Consider the following 24,335-nt stretch of genomic DNA (forward strand, 5'->3'; position numbering starts at 1 on the left):
TCCCGGCAGGAGGGGTTGCTGTGCGGGGTACAGGCAGTGTAGGAGGACGCCCCATCCCCGTAGTCTCGAGCTATAGGCAGTGTAGGAGTGAGACTCTATTTCAGGCACGCTGCCCTCTCAGTCCTGTTTCTCGGAAAAGCCTGCGCTTATTAGAAGCTGAGGCAGCCTATCCCCGCCCCTCCCAGACCGCTGATTGGAAGAGGGGAGAATCAGTCAGGCGGGGGGGCGGGACAGAATTGATTATATTGTAAAAAGTGACAAGCTCATGCAGTGTGCGCAGGACTCAGCATTGAGCAGCTTAGAGGTAACTAACTGTATTACTTTATTATGGATGGGGATCATATTACAGAGCCTGGCCAGCTGCACACAGGGGTGATATTGTCACATATGACTGCAGTCAGTGACACACACTGCACAGTACTACCCATAGGGAATTCTACTGCATTATAATATATTGTAGAGGGAAGTGCACAAAGCTACTCAGGGGTACATGTCACATTATAACCCTGTATGCTTCAGAGAAGTGGCATTATCCTGTGCACAGCTACATGTGCTGCACATTATATTTACTATACTACATATAGCAGTGCTAAGTGACATAACATTGGATAATATCTTGACTTATTGTATTATATTTTTGGCAATGTTATTATCTACTGTACAGGGTGATACTATATAATCTTACTTCGGGTCTTATTCAATTAACTTTTTCGCCTAAGTTTTCTCCTAGAGAAAATATTTTCATCTTCTGTTTAAAATAACTTTCCAGCACTTTGCAATCGAAAAAGTACCCAAAAAGTATGTGTGAGTACTGTCAAAATTATTTTCTTGCTTGCTGGAGACTTGAAAGGCATTGTATTGAAAAGGTGTAAAACTATCACCTAGGAGAAAAAGAGAATTGAAGGGTCATGATATTATATATTACAGTTTACAGCATCACCTATACAGCGGCTGCAATATATAGAGTCAGGGCCGGGCCGAGGCAGAGGCAAGAGAGGCTCCAGCCTCGGGGCGCAGTGTAGGAGGGGGCGCAGTGTAGGAGGGGGCGCACAACTCACTCAGCTATCATTCCCCTGTTGTGTTTGAAGCAGAAAGAAATAAGAAAAGGGGATACATGGCAGTGACTGCAAGCCAGATAACTAGAGATTAAGGTGTTGGTGGGGTTGGGGGCCCTGCCTGGGGCGCCTCTTAGTCTAATAGCAATCAGTGTGTGACGGCTGAGGTGGAAGGGATGAGGGGGGCGCACTTTGGTATCTTAGCCTTGGGTGCTGGAGGACCTTGTCCCGGGCTCTGTATAGAGTATATACATATATATCTCTATCTATCTATCTATCTATCTATCTATCTATCTATCTATCTATCTATCATTTTACACGTAAGTCACATAATAAATATGTATGATGTAATGTGATAGTATTACATTATCACTGTATATAAATTTCATGCTGCATTTCAAAGCTTTATATGCTGTTTCATGTTATTTTGCTATAACATCACATTTATTGCATTCAGTTACAACTTTTAACACCATATTATAGCACTATTTATATTGCATTTGGCAATATAATTATTTTATATCGAGTTGAATTTTATTTGAGATGTTACATTGACGCTAGGTTCACATTAGGATGTTTTATTATTATTATTTTAGTATTTTTTAGTATTTATATAGCGCCAACATCTTACGTAGCGATGTTCAGAGTATATTGTCTTGTCACTTAACTGTCCCTCAGATGAGATCACAATTGTTGCAGTGCTGCGTTATAAAGTCTAATGCTGGGAATACACCATACATTTTTTCAGCAGATAGATAGCTCGATAGATAATTTCCGACATGTCCAATCTTATTTTCGAACGTTTTTCTGATTGATTTCTTATAGAAGTGAATGGAAATTGATAAGAAAAGATAAGATCAGAAAATCGATTGAAAATAAGATCGGAGAGACAGTAAATTGACTGCAAAAATCTCATTGCATATTCCCAGCATTATAACGCAGCTTACCGCACTACAGTGTGACGTTAGCATTGCATGGTAACGTGTAGCATTATGGTAACGCACTGCTGCAGTGCTTTACCTCTAAATGCACACGTTACCAGGTACAGTAAAGCATACTTTTCATTGCCTGTATGCTTTACTAACTCTACTGTATTCAATGGTAACGCAGCGTTAATGTGTGTTACCTCTTTTTTATTGCATTGCATTTTTTTTCATATCACATCACATTATATAAACTGCAGACAGATCTGTGGCCTCCAGCCCAAGGTGTGTGCTTAGCTGCACATCTCAGGGTTCCCGCAGACGTACAACTCAGGGTTCCCGCAGACGTACAACTCAGGGTTCCCGCAGACGTACAACTCAGGGTTCCCGCAGACGTACAACTCAGGGTTCCCGCAGACATACAACTCAGGGTTCCCGCAGACGTACAACTCAGGGTTTCCGCAGACGTACAACTCAGGGTTCCCGCAGACATACAACTCAGGGTTCCCGCAGACGTACAACTCAGGGTTTCCGCAGACGTACAACTCAGGGTTCCCGCAGACGTACAACTCAGAGTTCCCGCAGACGTACATCTCAGGGTGCCCGCATACCCACATCTCAGCGTGCCCGCAGACGCACATCTCAGGGCGCCCGCAGACGCACATCTCAGGGCGCCCGCAGACGTACAACTCAGGGTTCCCGCAGACGTACAACTCAGGGTTCCCGCAGACGTACAACTCAGGGTTCCAGCAGACGTACAACTCAGGGTTCCCGCAGATGTACAACTCAGGGTTCCCGCAGACATACAACTCAGGGTTCCCGCAGACGTACATCTCAGGGTTCCCGCAGACGTACAACTCAGGGTTCCCGCAGATGTACAACTCAGGGTTCCCGCAGACATACAACTCAGGGTTCCCGCAGACGTACATCTCAGGGTGCCCGCAGACGTACAACTCAGGGTTTCCGCAGACGTACAACTCAGAGTTCCCGCAGACGTACATCTCAGGGTGCCCGCATACCCACATCTCAGCGTGCCTGCAGACGCACATCTCAGGGCGCCAGCAGACGCACATCTCAGGGCGTCCGCAGACGCACACCTCAGGGTGCCCGCTGATACACATCTTAGGGTGCACACCAGACGTACATCTCAGGGTGCCCGCATACCCACATCTCAGGGCGCCCGCAGACGCACATCTCAGGGCGCCCGCAGACGTACAACTCAGGGTTTCCGCAGACGTACAACTCAGAGTTCCCGCAGACGTACATCTCAGGGTGCCCGCATACCCACATCTCAGCGTGCCTGCAGACGCACATCTCAGGGTGCACACCAGACGTACATCTCAGGGTGCACGCATACCCACATCTCAGGGTGCCCGCAGACGCACAATTCAGGGTGCCCGCAGACGCACATCTCAGGGCGTCCGCAGACGCACATCTCAGCGTGCCCGCAGAGGCACATCTCAGGGTGCCCGCAGATGCACATCTCAGGGTGCCCGCAGATGCACATCTAAGGGTGCGCGCAGACGCACATCTCAGGGTGCCCGCAGACGCACATCTCAGCGTGCCCGCAGACGCACATCTCAGCTTGCCCGCAGACGCACATCTCAGGGTGCCCGCAGACGCACATCTCAGGGTGCCCGCAGACGCACATCTAAGGGTGCCCGCAGACGCACATCTCAGCGCGCCCGCAGACGCACATCTCAGGGCATCCGCAGACGCACATCTCAGGGGGCGTCTGCAGAAGCACATCTCAGGGTGTTACCTCTTTTTTATTGCGTTGCGTGTAATGTTGCAACTTTACTATGCAACGTCCTACTGTATACCTAGCCTGAAAAATGGCAGATTTTTTTCATATCACATCACATTATATAAACTGCAGACAGATCTGTGGCCTCCAGCCCAAGGTGTGCGCTCAGCTGCACAACTCAGGGTTCCCGCAGACGCACATCTCAGGGTGCCCGCAGACGTACATCTCAGGGTGCCCGCAGACGCACATCTCAGGGTGCCCGCAGACGCACATCTCAGGGTGCCCGCAGACGCACATCTCAGGGTGCCCGCAGACGCACATCTCAGGGCGTCCGCAGACGCACATCTCAGCGTGCCCGCAGACGCACATCTCAGGGTGCCCGCAGACGCACATCTCAGGGTGCCCGCAGACGCACATCTCAGGGCGTCCGCAGAAGCACATCTCAGGGTGCCCGCAGACGCACATCTCAGGGTGCCCGCAGACGCACATCTCAGGGTTCCCGCAGACGCACATCTCAGGGTGCCCGCAGACGTACAACTCAGGGTTTCCGCAGACGTACAACTCAGGGTTCACGCAGGCGTACAACTCAGGGTTCCCGCAGACGCACATCTCAGGGTGCCCGCAGACGTACAACTCAGGGTTCCCGCAGATGTACAACTCAGGGTTCCCGCAGACGTACAACTTAGGGTTCCCGCAGACGTACAACTCAGAGTTCCCGCAGATGTACATCTCAGGGTTCCCGCAGACGTACAACTCAGGGTTCCCGCAGACATACAACTCAGGGTTTCCGCAGACGTACAACTCAGGGTTCCCGCAGACATACAACTCAGGGTTCCCGCAGACATACAACTCAGGGTTTCCGCAGACGTACAACTCAGAGTTCCCGCAGACGTACATCTCAGGGTGCCCACATACCCACATCTCAGCGTGCCTGCAGACGCACATCTCAGGGCGCCAGCAGACGCACATCTCAGGGCGCCAGCAGACGCACATCTCAGGGCGACCGCAGACGCACACCTCAGGATGCCCGCAGACGCACACCTCAGGGTGCCCGCAGATGCACATCTCGGTGCATACCAGACGTACATCTCAGGGTGCACGCATACCCACATCTCAGCGTGCCCGCAGACGCACATCTCAGGGCGTCCGCAGACGCACATCTCAGCGTGCCCGCAGACGCACACCTCAGGGTGCCCGCAGATGCACATCTCGGTGCATACCAGACGTACATCTCAGGGTGCACGCATACCCACATCTCAGCGTGCCCGCAGACGCACATCTCAGGGCGTCCGCAGACGCACATCTCAGCGTGCCCGCAGACGCACATCTCAGCGTGCCCGCAGACGCACATCTAAGGGTGCCCGCAGACGCACATCTCAGGGTGCCCGCAGACGCACATCTCAGCGTGCCCGCAGACGCACATCTCAGGGTGCCTGCAAACGCACATCTAAGGGTGCCTGCAGACGCACATCTAAGGGTGCCTGCAGACGCACATCTCAGCGCGCCCGCAGACGTACATCTCAGCGCGCCCCGCTCAGGGTGCCCTCAGACGCACATATCAGGGTGCCCTCAGACGCACATCTCAGGGCATCCGCAGACACACATCTCAGGGTGCCCGCAGACGCACATCTCAGGGTGCCCGCAGACGCACATTTTAAGGGGGCGTCTGCAGAAGCACTTCTCAGGGTGCCCTCACACGCACATATCAGGGTGCCCTCAGACGCACATCTCAGGGCGTCCGCAGACGCACATCTCAGGGTGCCCGCATGCACACATCTCAGGGTTCCCACAGACGTACAACTCAGGGTTCACACCAGACGCACATCTCAGGGCGCCCGCAGACGCACATCTCAGGGCGTCCGCAGATGCACATCTCGGGGTGCCTGCATGCGCACACCTCAGGGTTACCGCAGATGCACATCTCAAAGCGTCCACAGAAGCACACCTCAGGGTGCCCACAGACGCACATCTCAAGGTGCCTGCAGATGCACATCTCCAGGTGCCCGCAGACCAACATCTCAGGGCGTCCGCAGAAGAATATCTCAGGGTGCCCGCAGACGCACATCTCGGGGTGCCTGCAGACGCACATCTCAGGGTGCCCGCAGAAGCATATCTCAGGGTGCCCGCAGACGCACATCTCAGGGTGCCCGCAGACACACATCTCAGGGCGTCCGCAGAAGCATATCACAGGGTGCCCGCAGACGCACATCTCAGGGTGCCCGCAGACGCACATCTCAGGGTGCCCACAGACGCATATCTCAGGGGGCACACCAGACGCACATCTCAGGGGGCGTCTGCAGAAGCACATCTCAGGGCGTCTCTCAGGGCGTCCGCAGACGCACATCTCAGGGTGCCCTCAGACGCACATATCAGGGTGCCCTCAGACGCACATCTCAGGGCGTCCGCAGAAGCATATCTCAGGGTGCCCGCAGACGCACATCTCAGGGTGCCCTCAGACGCACATCTCAGAGTGCCCTCACACGCACATCTCAGGGCGTCCGCATGCACACATCTCAGGGTTCCCGCAGACGCACATCTCAGCGCGCCCGCAGACGCACATCTCAGGGTGCCCGCAGACGCACATCTCCGGGTGCTCGCAGACCAACATCTCAGCGTGCCCGCAGACGCACATCTCAGCTTGCCCGCAGACACACATCTCCGGGTGCACGCAGATGCACATCTCAGCGTGCCCGCAGACGCACATCTCAGGGCGTCCGCAGACGCACATCTCAGCGTGCCCGCAGACGCACATCTCAGCGCGCCCGCAGACGCACATCTCAGGGTGCCTGCAGACGCACATCTCAGGGCGCCCGCAGACGCACATCTCAGGGCGTTCGCAGAAGCATATCTCAGGGTGCCCGCAGACGCACATCTCAGGGTGCCCGCAGATGCACATCTCAGGGTGCCCGCAAACGCACATCTCAGGGTGCCCGCACACGCACATCTCCGGGTGCCCGCAGAAGCATATCTCAGCGTGCCCGCAGACGCACATCTCAGGGTGCCCGCAGACGCACATCTTAGGGCGTCCGCAGAAGCATATCACAGGGTGCTCGCAGACACACATCTCAGGGGGCACACCAGACGCACATCTCAGGGTGCACACCAGACGCACGTCTCAGGGTGCCCGCAGACGCACATCTCAGGGTGCCCGCAGACGCACATCTCAGGGTGCCCGCAGACGCACATCTCAGGGGGCACACCAGATGCACATCTCAGGGGGCGTCTGCAGAAGCACATCTCAGGGCGTCCGCAGACGCACATCTCAGAGCGTCTCTCAGGGCGTCCGCAGACGCACATCTCAGAGGATTGTTTGTGAACCCTCTGCTGCTGGCTGGGACCCTCCTTATCCTTTGCGGTCGCACCCTCTTTTGTGTATGAGCGAGTCCACACTGTGCAGGCATCAGGGGGTTCCCACCTGTGCAGTTGCACAGAGCTGCTCGTGCACAGAGAGAAAGGCTGTGCATGAGCTGCTCCATGCTTCTGCACAGACGCAGCTGGTACATTGCTCCTGCGCAGTGTGGCTGTGCGTGTACATGGAGGGGAGTACAACCATGTACAATCTTCAACTTTAATGTTGAAGATAGCTCAGAGGGTCACAGCATCGCGCAGGAGGGGCATGGGAGACTGGAGAAGCCTCTGGACCATCCAGACTCCTCCCCCGACTGAGGTACGTATCTAACTTGGTGGCTGGAAAGTGTAATGGTTAAGGGCTCTGCCTCTGACACAGGAGACCTGGGTTCGAATCTCGGCTCTGCCTGTTCAGTAAGCCAGCACCTATTCAGTAGGAGACCTTGGGCAAGACTCCCTAACACTGCTACTGCCTATAGAGCGCGTCCTAGTGGCTGCAGCTCTGGCGCTTTGAGTCCGCCAGGAGAAAAGCGCGATATAAATGTTCTGTGTTTGTTTGTAACTTTTTTTTTTTTTACGTTTCAGGTACCCTTTAAAAAATCAGGGCTCTGAATGACAGCTTCTCTGCAGTCCATGTTTTACCTCTCACTGATAACTAATTAGGGTTGTGAAACTAAGAGTGGCTGAGAAAAGGAACACATCAGAGTGCAGGTCACTGATAACAAGTTCAATAGTTCAAGATTTGTCTATATGAGAGCAGAATAACTTTAAAGAGAACCAAAGCTGGAAAACAACATACTACCTGATCCAGGGGGTGGGGCTAGCCGGATCAGGTAGCATTAATTACCACCGCCCCTCGCTGTTACCATGTCCAGAAATTCTTCAGTTTTGTTTCAGCGGGGTCATGCCGCTGTTGCTCTGGCTGTGTTCTTCTCCTTACAGAGAGCAGAGAGGTGGGAAGGGGTGGGGAAAGGCAGGAAGGGAGGGGAAGAGGTGTGGAAGGGGTGGGGAGAGCTGTGGAAGGGGAGGGGGAAAGGCAGAGCTGGGCCATTGAGAGCTGAGGAAGGGGTGTTCCTAACGCTAGAAGGGGCTCTTTGCAGGAGAGCCTGTTAGTCTACCGACAAGCTGCTTGTCAGTAGATTCAGGGGGCACAGCGTGGCGCAGGGGGGGATACGAGTGGCACTGTGGGGACACAAAGGCATGACATAGAGCAGGGAACATACATCCCCCACCTTGCACTGCTTAGTTTACACGTACACTTGACAAAAAAAGACATCATGTACCTCAGAGAATGAAAAGTTTAAATCTAATTTAACTTTTAAATACAAAAAAAGACTCAGGGCCCTTTCACACACACCCCACTGCAACCTAGTGAAAGTCTATGGGGTAGTTCATACTACCCACGTTGCGGTACCCTGCAACGGAAGTGCCCTATCTAATGCGCGTGCATACCTGCGTTGCTGTGCGGCTCCTGCAGCGACCTGTGGCGATCTGCATCAGACCGGAATTCATGTAAGTTTAGGGCGTTTTAAAAAATGTTGTCGGCGGCGTTGCGCCGCGCATGGGCGGAAGCGTATTTTTACAATACGCTTCCGTGCACTTCCATATTTCCGAAACAGGAAGTGAGCGCAAGCGAATGTCACTTCCTGTTTGGATGTCGGCCAGAAGGGGATCACTGCACACTAACGTGGTAATCCCTGAAGGCCTGTTTTTGGCGGTGCGGCCCAATCCGCAGTCTGAAACCGACCTCAAGGATTCCAGGGAAGTGTCATTTAGGAGTAGGGCTATAGATACAATATAGATACAATATATATCATGACTACGATTTCCTGTGGGAAACCATTGTTGATTGTATGGAAAGTGTATGTATGTGAACCCGTCCTGGAACGTAGCTCTGCTATAAACTGGGACCCCCTAATAATAACAAACATGTGAATGAGGAACTGTAGTGAAAATAACGTAATTAATAAAATTAAAATCACTTTTTTTTTTTTACAATATTTATTCATAATTTTTTTACTGTTTGCCTACTGTAAAAACTTTCCTCTCCCTGATTTACATTCTGACATTTATCACAGGCAATATGTTTAGTACTGTGAGGTGCATCACTGTGGAATATTTGTTTACTGAAAGTTCCAAAGCCTGTAGAAAATATACCTGGTCTCCCATAATGCTCTGGGAGGAGAATTACACATAGCTAAACAGCCTAGGCTGAGATATCACTGGCTTCATATTAATATACAGTAATATATACAGTAGATATAGGAAGTGTCTCTGATGCTGAAACCAGGATAATTACCTTAAAAATGCATATCCTGAATAATTTACTGCATTCTGATATATGTCAATACAGGGCCTCTTTAACATTTCTTTAACAACCAGTTAGCAAGTTATCTCACTACGGTGGCTTTAGAAACCTATAGCTGCTATACCTGTCATACTCCACGGGAAACACACCACTTCCTGCACATCTATACATAGAAGCACTTCACAGCTAAAGGAAACCTGCAGAGTGAGCAGCACAGAGGAGCCAGGACTGGCCTCTTGCTATAGAAAAGCTACTTTTGTGAGCATTCTGCTGATCCTCTGTTTTGCTCACTGAGCCACAATGCAGATCAGGTGCTCTTATCTCCACTGCCTGCATGCCTGTTCCAGGGTTGTGACTCACGCATTACTGAAGTTTACAGATCACTATGAGAGCCAGGCAACTGGCATTTCACATAATGACCCTGCTGGCCATAAATTTCCCCCATAATGCAATGATTTCTTACCCCTCCAGTACCACTGCCATTGGCCTTTCCCTCTCAGAAAGTGCAGTGGGTGGCAAAGCATGGCGGAGGATCACTATAGCTACTTCTCTGTGTCTTCTGGCTCCCTCTGGTGCTGCTGCCTCTCAGCTTAGCTCTGGGTTCTGCTCTCCACTGCCAGTATTCAGCTGCATTGCTGCAGTGAGGCTGAATATCGCCAGCGGAGTGACAGGGTAGTTGACTGAATATATCCCATAGCTGTAGCAATAAAAGGTACATTTTTACACATTTCACCTGGTGGGGGGAGGCATCTGGGGGTCCCCTTAAAGGTTAGGGATCATTTAAAGAGTATCCTTGGCAAAGGATAGTTCAGTTGGTGTGTGTGTGTGTGTGTGTGTGTGTGTGTGTGTGTGTGTGTGTGTGTGTGCGCCTGTGTGTCCGTGTCCCTGTGTGTGTGCGTGGTGTGCGTGCCTGTGTGTTTTTTGTGCGTGCGTGCGTGCCTGTTTGTGCGTGGTGTATGTGTGTGCCTGTGTGTTTTTTGTCCGTGCGTGCGTGGTGTATGTGTGTGCCTGTGTGTTTTTTGTCCGTGCGTGCCTGTGTGTGTGTGGTGTATGTGTGTGCCTGTGTGTTTTTGTGCGTGCGTGCCTGTGTGTGCGTGGTGTATGTGTGTGCCTGTGGGTGTACCTGCGTGTGTGTGGTGTATGTGCCTGTGTGTGTCTGTGTGTGTGTGTGTCTGTCTGTGCCTGTGTGTGTGTGCCTGTGTGTGTGTAGTGTATGAGTGCCTGTGTGTGTGTGCGCGCGTGTGTGTCTGTATGTGTGTGTATGTGCCTGTGTATGTGTGACCTTGACTGACTAGCGTACATTTGAATACGGCGCTGGTAGACTTGGGCGCAGGATCCAGCTGTTAAATGGCTGGTCCTGCTTCTGCACAAGTCCGCGGCGTTTTAATTACTATTCCCCCTCCAGGCCGACATGGATAGTGGGGGAATGAAATAATTTGGCTTCCAGCGATTGCTGGAGGCCGAATTATTGTGTTTTTTAAACAACTTCGGCTCCGTCTTCTGACGGAGCCGACCTTCCTCACTGAGCGCCGCTATAGACTGATTCCTATTACAGTCTATGGCGGCGCTGGCTGCGCCCAAAGCTAGCAGCGCTGAAAAGCACTGCTCCGACTGACTACTCTTTGAAGTTTTAAAACAAAGCCTGGGTAGTGTGCACAGGAATGGCCCGATGTCTGGAGATCGGCATCACATTGCCTCCCTGAAGACACGAGGAACATAACACCTACTTACCTCCCACATGGCCATATTTCTAATCTCTTATTGTAAAGACCAACAGAATTCCCCAAGAATCCCTTGATTTTCTTGAGGTTGAGGTCTTGTGATTAGCCCAGTTGCTGCTTGTTTTATGTGTCTCATTACATTTCATAGCATGGCAAGTTCACTACTGTGCAGTGTTGCCAACTCATCCCTTTAATTACTGACACATCTAAGTTATACAGGTTCTGGGGCTATTTGCACATAATCAGTGCCTTAACTGCATCTACCTAGCCACAAAACCTGTATAATTCATACGTGTCAGTAATTAAAGGGATGAGTTGGCAACACTGCTACTGTGTTGTACCACCTTTCCTTTTAACATCAGTCTATAAACATTTCATAAACCGAGGAAACCATAAGCTGTAGTTTTGAAAGTGAAATGTTGACCCATATGTGCCTGACACAGGATTGTATCTGCTGAACAGCCAGTAAACCCCGTACACTCCCATGTCATAGTTTTTGTTCCATAATGTGCAACATATTTACCTTGGTTACCAGGTCCAGACTGCAGGGATGCCAGCTTAGTACACTCTGGCCCATATGCAATTCACTTTTTTCTCCTGAGTTTTCTCCTAGGTGATATTTTTACAATTTGTCATAAAATGCCTTTTAAGCCACCAGCAAGCAAGAAAATATTCAGGCTAATTTCACACCAGGACGTTGCGTTAGAGGGGGCGTTAAGGTCGCATAACGTCCCCCTAACTCAACGCCTGGTGGTGCTGGATCTGGACGTCAGAGTGAGCCGCGTTGTGCAGCTCACTCTGGCGTCAGTGATGCCGTGATGCGCACTCTTGTGCGCATGCGGCATCACGTGGTCCCGCCGGCCAATCGCCGCGCAGAGCGGCTGCTCCAGGAAGTAAACACTGCACGTCATAACGTGCAGTGCATATTTATTAGCCATGTGCCTGGCCGCTCTCCGCTCCTCCCCAACATTACTGAGCATGTGCAAGCAGTCTAACGCGGCTCAGCCGCGTCCAAAGTACTGCATGCAGTACGTTGCCTTGTGACGCAGCGTTACAATGTAACGCAACGTCCGCACTGTGAACAGCCCCATTGATTTTTCATTGCTGTGCGGTGGGCTGCGTTACAGGCTGCTCTAACGTGCGCCTGTAACGTCCCACTGTGAAACCAGCCTCAGAGTAAAATTGATAGTACTTTTTCACCAACTTTTGGGTACTTTTTCAATTGTAAAACACTGAAAATTTACTTTAAAGAGAAGATGAAAATGATCTCTTAGGAGATAACTCAGGTGAAAACAAATAATTGAATATAGGCCATGGGGCCATACGCAATTCACTTTTTCACCTAGGTGATATTTTCACAACTTGTAAATAAAATGTCTTTTACACCACCAGCAAGCAAGGAAATACCCAGAATAATTTTGTCAGTACTTTTTCACCTACTTTTTGGTACTTTTTCTATTGCAAAATGCTAAAAAGTTATTTTAAATTGAAGAGGTAAAATTATCTTTTAGTAGAAAACTCAGGAGAAAAAGTTAATTGCATATGGGCCATGCTGTTGCAATACGTGCATATGCAGTTTGACGTAGTCTTAGTAGCTAGTGGAAATGGTAATTGAGATACAGATAGTTCCAAGTTGATGCAGGATTATGTACGGTATGTTTTGTATGCTAATTTACACAGCTTGAAAATGGACCAATTGAATTCCACCTTGGACCATTTTAAATGAGCTCAGGCCCAGAGATCATGTTTGTGTATGGTTTCTTCTCTTGTAAGGTAGAGTTTTGACTTCTGTTTTTAGATGTGGGAACAAACAAAGTTCAAAGGGTTGTATATGGTTCCTTCGTTGCATGGTAGAGTTTTAATTTCTGTTTTTGGATGCGGGAACATGCGGAAGGCAATGATTATTATAAGTTCTGAGCCCATATAGTGGTTTCACTACAAAATATTTAGGTTTTTTTGTAGGGACCAAGAATACCTAGGTGAAAAGTAGGGAGAGACCGGGAGCCCAATGGTGCAGTATCGTCAGGTAAAGGGAGGATAAAAGTAAATAGCTATATACTCAAAAAAGTGGGTTGCAGTTTCTGCAACCACCTTATAGGCCTGCAAGGAATTAACCATCCCTGCTCGGTACTTCAGGTCTTGCCGGATATTGGATGGTCGCTCTCCTGTAGTGCAACAAACTTTCCAGAAAAACTGCAAAGCTATTACCTCCAAAAGAGGTCTGACTTGTAATGGGTAGGATGGAGGCGCCCAATGTGTGTTCTATTTTAGTGTTTCTTTTAGAATTATAAATAAAAAGAGAGTGGGAATCGCTTACCTCTCCAGATGATATAGACACCATTTCAACTGGAAAAAAAGTTTATTCAAAAAACAATCTGAAAATGCGTTTCACAGGTCATGGCCCGCTTCCTCAGTGAAATACAAAATGTCTTAAAGTGAACCAGAGAGGAAGGATCGGGAAAAATAGGAAAAGGTTTTATACATACCTGGGGCTTCCTCCAGCCCCATAAGCACGGGTCGCTCCCACGCCTCAATCCTCCGCTTCCTGTATCGCCGGTACAGGGCCCCGTCACTTCCGGCGGATGCGACCAATTGTCCGCATGCACAGGGGCTCCCTCCCTGCCCTTACGCATGCGGCTGCGCAGTATGCAGCTGCACGCGTAGGTATATGGAGGGAGCCCCTGTGATGCGGACAATTGGTCGCGTCCGCCGGCTGACTGGCCGACTCGCGGAAATGACGGGACCCGGTACCGGCGGATCCAGGCAGCGGAGGACGGCGGCGTGGGAGCGATCCAGGCTTATGGGGCTGGAGGAAGCCCCAGGTATGTAAAAACCATTCCCCCAACGTCTCTGGTTCCCTTTAATAGCATAGGAGATAGAGTGCAGGCACCTCTAATAGCCTGTAGTGGTTTCCAATACAGAATCCTGTCTTTTTTTGATGCAGTCATGCCTAAAGGTCTGAAGATCATTGCCATCCAGTTCTGGTTTCAGATTGTCTGAATCTTTTAATGACATGAACTACTGAAATTCTTTGAAATATTATGTTAAAGGACAACTATAACAACAACAACAAAAAATTAAATCACTTTTTTCCTACTCTATGTTGCTGTCACTTACAGTAGGTAGTAAAAACTTGACAGATCTGACAGATTTTGGACTAGTCCTTCTCCTCATTGAAGATTGTTGGTATTTACTTTATTTACTCTTTTCAAAAGCACTCACTGGAAAGGATTTATATGTAGATGCTGGGTGACTTCCTTACTTGTTTGCACATTTCATTATTTTGGCAGTTGGATTGAGCAACTGCAGTTCAGTAAGTGCTTTTTGTAAATAAAGAAATACCCGAGAATCTCCCATGAGAAGATGGACTAGTCAAAAACTTGGCAGATCTCTCTGTCGCTTTCACTTATAGTAGATAGTGCATAAATTGTCAAGTGCATTTTACTAGGGGAGAGATCTACATTTTATATGAATGTATTTTACATTTTACAATTTTTTGTGTTAGTTATCCTTTAAGGCATGTTATATTTTTTTATTTTTTTGCACTATTTGCCCTTGCGGTATTACTCAGAGTGGTGTACACCTCCCCATCTTTGCTTCTGAGGTACTTCCCAACCACATTACTGACAAGGCACAAGAGGCACATGGAGTGGGAATGCTGTAATAAAAAAAGGTTTATGCAGTGTGTCTTAGTGGTCATACACAATTGTGAATATGATTAGTGTACATAGTACATTCTTGTATTTTTTATATCTTGGTTTATGATCATAGCTTTAAAATGTATCATTACCATTTTCTTTTGCTAGATGTGTGACCGGAACAGTGGCCGAAGGCTCCGACAGTGGCTGATCGAGCAAATTGACAGTGGGCACTACCCTGGACTCGTATGGGAGAATGACACAAAGAGCCTATTTCGTATCCCCTGGAAACACGCCGGCAAACAGGACTACAACCAGGAAGTGGATGCCTCCATCTTCAAAGTAAATACTCAGAGGACTATTCTGCCCAGTCGTAGTCCGTTTTCAGCTAGAAGCTCACTGCAAAACTTCTGTTCTGGTAACAGAGGGGGAGGGGCTGTTTTATACTGCGGGGGAAATGCTGCGTTTTGCGATGTGTTTGTGTTTTCTAGAAAAACGCAATACGGTAGCAACAAAGAGAATGGAAATCGCAAGGCATTTTTTACACTTTTATAAAATTTTGCCTGATCCCAAATGTCCTGCATGCTGCATTTCTTCTGCTATTGTCCTTATGTCCCTAGCCACCGGTAAAAATCGCAAAAAATCTACTGCAGCAAAATCATGTTTTGGATTTGCAGTGTAAAACATCTGTAAAACCTCTATGTGGGTTTTAAAAGATGTGTCTTTTTTACGGGAGTTCTTGTCACTTCCAATTTTGACAGCTGACTGAGGGCTCGTTTCCACCATAGCGAATCCGCATGCGGCGCCGACATGCGGATTCGCTTGGTACATTGAAGTGGCCGGGGCTGTTTCCATATGTGCGGCGTGCGGGAGCGATTTGGCGGCGGGCCAAATCTGCACGACGGGACCCACAGAATTCGCCTGCGTCGGGAATCCGTGCGAATCACCGCAAATGTATTTATTAGGAAAAACGCATGCGTTTTTTATATGCGTTTTTACCCGCGATTCGCTGTTATTTTGCCCTGGCAGTGTCATGGTTAATTTCGCATGGCACCCTGCCATGCGAAATCGCACGCGAAATTGCGGGTAAAAACGCATGCGGAAACGCATCCGCATGCGTTTTTACAAGCGTCGGGATGCCGGCGAAATCGCGTCGCAACAGTGGAAATGAGCCCTGAAAGGTCTAATATCGTGTTGTGATCCTGTAGCGATTGTGTGATCTGCAAATCACTCCCATGGGAGCAGTTACACAGCAAAAGTACTGTATGTAGCACTTCGGGAGCATTCGTGAAAAACCTTGGCAAAATCGCCAAAAAAAACCCCAAACTTGATTGCAATTTTTCGGTGTGAGACAACCCTTACAGGGATCCAAACCGAATTAGACCTTGACAGAGGGTCTTCTACCCCCTTTCCTGCTGTTCCTAAAGCTAAATAAGATAATTCCAGTTTAATGAATTTAAGCAGGTAGCAACTAGCAACTATTCTGGAACTGTTTATTCAAAGCTGTCAACCCCATTGGAAAGTTTAATACATGGTACAATTTTTTCATACAATCTTACCATTTCTATGTAATATAAGGGAACTGCCTACATTATCCTTTCAGTATATTCACTTAATTTACCCTTATACTACATGGAAATGGTAAGATTGTATGAAAAAATGGTACCATGTATGGCCACCATAAGAAAATCTGTCACAATGTAAAATACCTGTGTGAAAATGCTTGGATGGGAGCTCCTAAAGCTGCTACCCTCTGCCACCATCCTTGAGAAGAGTCATGACTTACAAGCAGGGTTGAGAGGATAATTATTTTAACATGCAATCCCTTTACCTTCCCAGGAAAATGTAAGATGCAATAGTAAATGAAAGCCACTAGATGCTTAACCAGTAGCTGTGTTTATTACTCGATAGGGGCTAGGTCATTGGCAGCTAGTGGATTTCATTTGTCAGTGCGTCTTACACCTCCCAGGTAAGCTGAGATTTCCATGTTAGGAGAAGTCTTCACTCTACCTTTCTCATGGATAAGCGGAACAGGCTTAGAAAGTCCAGCCCACTGACTCAGAATAAGTGGGGCATATGGATGAGTGAGAACTCTGCAGGACGCTCTCGCTTTTCGCGCAAATGTTTTTAATCATCCTTGGTGTAGATGTTTCCTGACTGCACTGGCTGCATGCTTGCTGACTCCAGTCCTTGAGGGCAGTGTTTAGGATGGACTGAGAAATGGAGAAATGTGCTTCAGGGCCAGTTCTAGACTATTTGCTGCCTGAGGCAAACTTGTGAGGATGCCCCCGCCTTTGATTTGGAATGATCACACAGCACCCAACAATTGACTCTGCTTCATTTAATGTTTTCACATGACATGCTGCAGCCCAACACAATAGTACACTGTCTGGCTGTGAGTCTGTGACAAACAAACTGCTCCCCCTCAGCTACTCCATTCCTCCTCAGTGCCACCTCCTCCCTTCTGCTGCGGAAGAAACACTGCTGCTCTCCTGCCTCCCCTTTCCTCACTCACTGTCAGACTCCTCACACAGCACAAGAAGCTGCTTTTCCCCAATGACGACCTCTTCACCTCGCTCTCCTCTTGTTTCTCCTCCTACTCTGACTTAGTGTAAACACAGTACAAACATGCTGCCCCTGTAATCTCTGCGTCTGATGCAAATGTGTCACCTTGCTTCATGAGAGAAGCAGCCCTGTGTGTTCCACTTGATGAACTACACCTTACCCGATCCTGTCCCATCCATCAATTCATTTAAGCTGTGCCAAAAATAGATGAAGACCTCGAGGACTGAAGTTTATCACCCTTGCTGTAGATCTACATGACAGCCTGGCAACTGGTGTTTTTGTAAAAGTGAATAAAGCTGGCAGCCACCAAATTTCTCTCACTGTAGGTTTCCTTTATATACAGTTGGACTGGAGGGTGGGGGTGGTGGTCTGTGTATGGTCACTGCAGCCCCAGGGCAGAGATTCAGAGGTGTGAACTCCCTGCAGGATCCTGCTACTGCCCTGGAACACTTGTTCCCCTCTTTGACAGGATATCATCCCCACAAGGAAGGGATTGCAACAGCAGCAGGAAGAAGATGGTGAGGTCATCAGAAGACAGTCACAGAGCAGAATGTTTACACTGGGGCTGCACAGTTTATATTTAAAGGGGCACTATAGCGAAAAATTGTAATATTTAAAATATGTGCAAACCTAGAAAAATAAGAAATATATTATATATTACTTTTCTCCTATGTTGCTGTCACTTACAGTAGGTAGTAGAAATCTGACAGAAGCGACAGGTTTTGGACTAGTCCATCTCTTCATAGGGGATTATCAGGGATTTATATTTCCTGAAAAGGATTTATACAATGATGCTGTCCAGCTTCCCTGCTCGCTACACAGTTTTTTGGCAGTTGGACAGAGCAACTGCCATTCACTAAGTCAATAACCTAAACAGGAGAGGAGTGGATCGGCACTAGATGACAGATGGCTCTGGTGGTGTAAGGTAGACAGGCTGTGCCTCCAGATAACAGAAGACCAATTAGAAACGAAAAGAAGCAAGATCAGGGCACCAGCTCTGCAGTAGATTAAACACCTTTTATTGTATTCCCAGCATCCCCATACACACAGGTGAAAGAAAGCCTGACAGCTGTTTCACGGGCTAAAAGGCACGCTTCTTCAGAGGCTATTACACACGCTAGCCTCTGAAGAAGCGGGCCTTTTAGCCCGCGAAACAGCTGTGAGGCTTTCTTTCAGCTGTGTGTATGGGGATGCTGGGGATGCAATAAAAGGTGTTTGTTCTAATGCAGAGCTGGTGCCCGGATCTTGCTTCTTTTCGTTTCGCCATTCACTAAGTGCTTTTGAAAATAAATAAATCCCTGATAATCCCCTATGAAGAGATGGACTAGTCCAAAACCTGTCGCTTCTGTCAGATTTCTACTACCTACTGGCTCATTTTACTCTGGAAAAAAACTTACTTCTTATTTGTTTATGTTTGCACATATTTAACATTTTACAATTTTTCGCCATAGCGCCTCCTTCAAGAAGGTATTACTTTAGGCCGGTTTCACACTGCTAACTGGCGTTTTCATTGCGGTGTGATGCCAGGGTTGCATCGCAACCTCAAAAAACAAGGTTTTCTACATTAATACACAGTAATCCCCATCTGGCAGTAGGCCAAGCAGGTGTTGAGGCTCTCTAGCGTCAACTTCCTGTGGCTAAAAAGACGAATTGCATGGAAGTGTATTGCCAAAATACGCTTCCGCACATGCGCAGCACGGTGGCGTAGTGGTTAGCGCTCTCGCCTTGCATCGCTGGGTCCCCAGTTCGAATAGCCAGGTCAACATCTGCAGTGAGTTTGCATGTTCTCCCCGTGTCTTTGTGGGTTTCCTCCGGGCACTCCGGTTTCCTCCCACATCCCAAAAACATACAGATAAGTTAATTGGCTTCCCCCTAAATTGTTCTTAGACTACAATACATACACTACACAATACATACATAGACATATGACTATGGTAGGGACTAGATTGTGAGCTCCTTTGAGGGACAGTTAGTGACAACACTATATATATATACTCTGCACTGCGGAAGATGTTGGTGCTATATAAATACTAAATAATAATGCGCAAAGCGAATATGTGCGCCAAAAAGTTTTAAATTTGTGCAGTGCCATAGACTTACATTACTTTTGGTTTGATGCACATCGCCGCATGGCGCCGCGCAAGATGCCCAGCAACGCAGTGATGTGCCCGCATCGGCTGAGCATCAAAAACGTCACTTCTGTCGCAGTGCATCACATCGCGCAGGTAAGAAAGGCCCCATAGACTTTCATTGCCGGGTGTTACCGTGCGCTAACGCAATGCAACGAAAATGCCCCAGTGTGAAAGGGCCTTAATCTATTTGCAGCAGTTAAAGGTTAAGCTCTGAATCTTGCAGTAGGTATGAACAGTGAGACCATATTGAAAGCAAGTGGGTGGAGTTGAGAACTCCAGTGCTGAGATCTCACCACTGATATTTCAAAAAAACCTAAATAGACTGAGAAAAATAAGATAGATAGTGTTGCGCCCTATAAAGGTTCTGCTGCTAGACCTAGATGGGGTTGCCCCAAGACCCCTAAATTAATGAAATGAGGGACTGAATACTGGGTCAATACGCTAGACAGGTAGTATAATTACTAATTTATTAAATAAAATCACATAATACGATGCTTCTTAATGACACTAGAAAAATTGAACATCAGTTGATCTGCAATCGCACAATCATGTGTCAAGACCATTGAGTTGGTAACGATTGATTGATTGATTACTAAGTCAGCGCTAACTGAATAGTAAATTGCTATAATGTAAAATTGCATCTAAATGACGCCCTAAATATAAACAGTGACCCAGTATTCAATTGCTAAATAGACCGAGGTCCATTTAACTTAAAGAGACTCCGTAACAAAAATTGCATCCTGTTTTTTATCATCCTACAAGTTCCAAAAGCTATTCTAATGTGTTCTGGCTTACTGCAGAACGTTCTACTATCACCATCTCTGTAATAAATCAACTTATCTCTCTCTTGTCAGACTTGTCAGCCTGTGTCTGGAAGGCTGCCAAGTTCTTCAGTGTTGTAGTTCTGTGATGCATCTCCCCCCTCCAGGCCCCTCTCTGCACACTGCCTGTGTATTATTTAGATTAGGGCAGCTTCTCTCTTATCTTTTACAAGCTGGATAAATCCTCCTCTGAGCTGGCTGGGCTTTCACATACTGAGGAATTACATACAGGCAGAGCTGTCTGCACTCTGCAGGAAGAAACAGCCTGACACTTCAGTGGAAGATAGCTGCAGGGGGAAAGAAACACACAAATGATCTCTTGAGATTCAAAAGGAAGGGTGTATACAGCCTGCTTGTGTATGAATGTATTTTCTATGTGTGGACATACTGTACATCAACCTACTTCCTGTTTTGGTGGCCATTTTGTTTGTTTATAAACAAACTTTTAAAAACTGTTTATAACCACTTTTAATGCGGCGAGGAGCGGCGAAATTGTGACAGAGGGTAATAGGAGATGTCCCCTAACGCACTGGTATGTTTACTTTTGTGCGATTTTAACAATACAGATTCTCTTTAAAGGATAACTGACCTGTGAGGGATATGGAGGCTGCCATAGTTATTTCCTTTTAAACATTGCCTGGGTGTCCTGCTGATCCTCTAATACTTTTAGCTATAGCCCCTGAACAAGCATGCAGATCAGATGTTTCTGACTGAAGTGTGACTGGGTTAGCTGCATGCTTGTTTCAGGTGTGTGATACTCTCCTAGTGGTTCTGGGTATGAGCTGTCTGAGTAATCTGTAGAAGTACTGGTTCAAGCCCTGTCCCATAGAGTCATATCCATCCATGTCCTGCACTGGTGAGGACCACAAGTCCAAACCAGGCTGTCTGCATGTTGGGTTGATGTGACTCTGTAACATGTATCAGCTATAGGCTCACTATACACCAGCCATTCTGGATGTGAGCCTGGCTTCAGGAGCTTAAAGAGATAATTTGCATATTCAGTAGTGATGCATCATGGGAAACATGAATGTTTTTTACAAAGACAGAGAAAGCAGCTGTTCTTATCGCTGCAGAGGAGGTGGAACACTGGCCTGACTTCACTTTGCATACTTCACACTTGAGTGAAAGGGGTTAATGAGGAAGAAATTCACTTACTTCCCCTTTACAGTGTAAACACAACTTGCTTTTGAAACATTCTCGGTTGGGTGTCCCGAAGGCGTTCAGTGCCAGGAACGCAGATAATACACACAAAACCGTTCCCTGGATACCTTTGTCTACTAAAAGGACTTATAGTTGTTTAAGTAAATAAAGCAAAACCTATATCTTCTTCCATTGTCACTGCGGCATTGAATATATGAATCCTAACTCAGATGAAAGCGAGATATTACTGCAGAGCATTCACAGCCTTGTCAGTATTCCCAGCAGGAACATAACTATAGACCGCCAGGCCTCACAGCAAAACTTTGCTATGCCCCGCCTCCCCAATCCTTACACTCCTCTTCCCCTCCTACTGTGGTAACCTACAAGGACTGGGAGCTCATCTGCCAAGAATGCTATACTATTTGTGGCCACCCCATCCCCATAACACAGCAGCCTCTATGCCCCACCCTCTCTCCAGCCATAACAGATTTCATATAACAAAAAAAAATTCCAAGCCATTCCGATCGGCTATTTTTTTGCGAAATTGATTTTTTTTCCTTGATTGAAAAAAATATTTTACACTTTTCAAAATTGGGAAGACTGATCAATTTGGTGCAAGCCGTCTGCACCTGCGCAGTAGAGATTGAGATTGGGTTCAGCTATTTCCGCCAGAGCACGAGCTGAAAGCCGCTATTGTGCCTGTGCCCAGCGCCACTGTTCCTATTACTGTTATCAGTGGTTTCTGGGTGCCAGCGCTGGATTGGGTGAAAAATGATGTCCGTGAAGAAAAAATTTGAATATTGTGCATAAATCCATTGATTTCAGTAATTCAAAAGGTGAAACTAATACATGAAATAAGAACCCTTTGCAGGTGGTTTGGATTAATTAACTGATTAAAGTCTGACACTTTGAGCCTAGAATATTGAACATTTTCACAATATTCTAATGGTCTGAGATTTTGATTTTGGGTTTCTCATAAGCTGTCAGAGCAGGATCATCAACATTATAACAAATAAAGGCTTGAAATATCTCGCTTTGCATGTAATACCGTATATCCTCAAATATAAGTCCACCCCAATATTTGACCGATTTAAGCTGGATTTTTTTTATTGACTCAAGTATAAGTCTACCCAGCAAAGTTAATGGCTGCACTCTGGGACTAGGAAGAATTAACAGCTGCACTTGGCAACAAGGAGGGGCTAATGACTTTCTTGGCATTTCCTTTATCAAGAAAGTGTCACTTACCACTGGGTAAATTGCTACAAAACGGGAATGTCACTAATAGTGCACACATTACTCAGTGTGCTCAGTGTTGCTCGTGACTCATGTATAAGTCGACCCTATACGTTTACTTAATGAGTCAGACCTAAATTTTTAGACTTATAGTCGAGTATATACAGTAAGTCTATTTCATAAACTAGTTTTACATTTTAAGTTGAATTACTGAAATAAATGGACTTTTGCACAATATTCTAATGTTCAAGGTTAACCTATAGGATATGGATCAAAGTGTTGAAGGGAGAGGAGAGACAGGAGTAGGTGCCTTGTTTGGGGTACCAAATGGACCAGAAATGCCTCTAAAAGTTATCTTTAAAAAGTAATTTACTGTTCTGTTTTTCTAGGCCTGGGCGATATATAAAGGAAAATTTAAAGAAGGTGACAGGGCGGAGCCAGCAACGTGGAAGACACGCCTTCGCTGCGCTCTCAACAAAAGTCCTGACTTTGAGGAGGTCACGGAAAGATCCCAACTGGACATCTCAGAACCTTACAAGGTGTACCGAATTGTGCCTGAGGAGGAACAGAAATGTGAGTACGGAGATGGGGTTTCTTCTGTTAGAGCATTGTCACAGGGGGTCACCTATAGCAGAGATTTGGTGTAGCTACAAATCTATGAAGGAGCCCATTAATGGTATTATGTTTAGTGAACAATCCTAATTTTTGATTAGGTTTTTCAGATCATAGGTTGTAAGAAAAGAGAGAGCGGGTTTTGCTCTGGGAGATCAATCGATCCTTAACAATCACACTGTTGATTGAGAGCTGATCAAGCGGCATAACAGATTTTTTTTTTCCATACATATAATCCCCAGCCAGGGCACTATCTGCACAGAGTTTGTATGTTCGCCCTGTATTTGCATGGGTTTTGTCCTGGCACTCCGGTTTCCTCCCACATCCAAAAACACAAAGCAGGTTATCTGCATGGCGCACACACATTTTCTTGTGTAAATATGCAATATTTTCAATAGCAAAATCATTTCAATTTTTCCCCCCGTTATTTTTCAAGGTAAAATGGCTGGCAGCAACATGAACGAACTCTCAGAAATGGACTGCAGTTCCACAGAAATGGAGGTAAGAAAAGGGCATACGTATCAAAACAATGCAGGGAAATTTGGAGGCAGGGAGAAGTCGAAAGACGGCACAGTTTTTATCGAAATGTGGGCTATGGCCGATGCATAAATTAACAATAATTTTTTTCCAAAACGTGAAATTAGAACCAGCCTATTGATTTCAATTGGCTGTTATTCCCCTTAAAATCACTTAAAATGGAAATGAGCCCTTATCCTTTATTGACTCATTACCTAAATTGTGCTCTCATGTTTCAGACTTCCACAGACGACTATATGGTGCATATCAAGCGCAGTCCATCACCAGCGAAGGACTCTTGTCAGAAGTCTGTGTCACATGACTGGTGGCTGTATCCTCACAATGCAGGTAGTTGTATGGATTATCTGATCTTAGAGTGTGCCTGAACGGGCCGTGTGAGATACATGTAGTACCCATTTTACTTAGTGCTTGCCTGAGTTCACTTTTACTTTTCCTGAATATAAAAAGTTGTATGCAAATGAAGCAGGGAAACAGCTAGTGGAAAGCAGAACTTCACTCAAATTAGTGAGTGAGCAAACACTGGCGCCAATAACAGAGATGATTAGTTTAAAAGTT

At 47.1% G+C, this 24,335-nt stretch overlaps 1 protein-coding gene across 2 annotated transcripts in view; it reads left to right on the forward strand.

The window, feature by feature from the left end:
- The first annotated feature begins 283 nt into the window (after window positions 1-283).
- Window positions 284-24,335, forward strand: part of IRF8 (interferon regulatory factor 8) — a 39,656-nt gene continuing 15,604 nt past the window's right edge. Inside the window, exons 1-5 of one of the 2 annotated variants that reach the window (XM_068261270.1) lie at window positions 284-304; window positions 14,909-15,082; window positions 23,021-23,204; window positions 23,680-23,744; window positions 23,999-24,110. In XM_068261270.1, coding sequence (XP_068117371.1) covers window positions 14,909-15,082; window positions 23,021-23,204; window positions 23,680-23,744; window positions 23,999-24,110 — 535 coding nt within the window. In that variant the 5' untranslated portion in view covers window positions 284-304. The remainder of the gene's footprint in view (window positions 305-14,908; window positions 15,083-23,020; window positions 23,205-23,679; window positions 23,745-23,998; window positions 24,111-24,335) is intronic. The other variant, XM_068261271.1, reaches the window with a different exon arrangement.

The sequence above is a fragment of the Hyperolius riggenbachi genome, chromosome 11, assembly GCF_040937935.1.
Source record: "Hyperolius riggenbachi isolate aHypRig1 chromosome 11, aHypRig1.pri, whole genome shotgun sequence".
NCBI classification, from domain to species: domain Eukaryota; kingdom Metazoa; phylum Chordata; class Amphibia; order Anura; family Hyperoliidae; genus Hyperolius; species Hyperolius riggenbachi.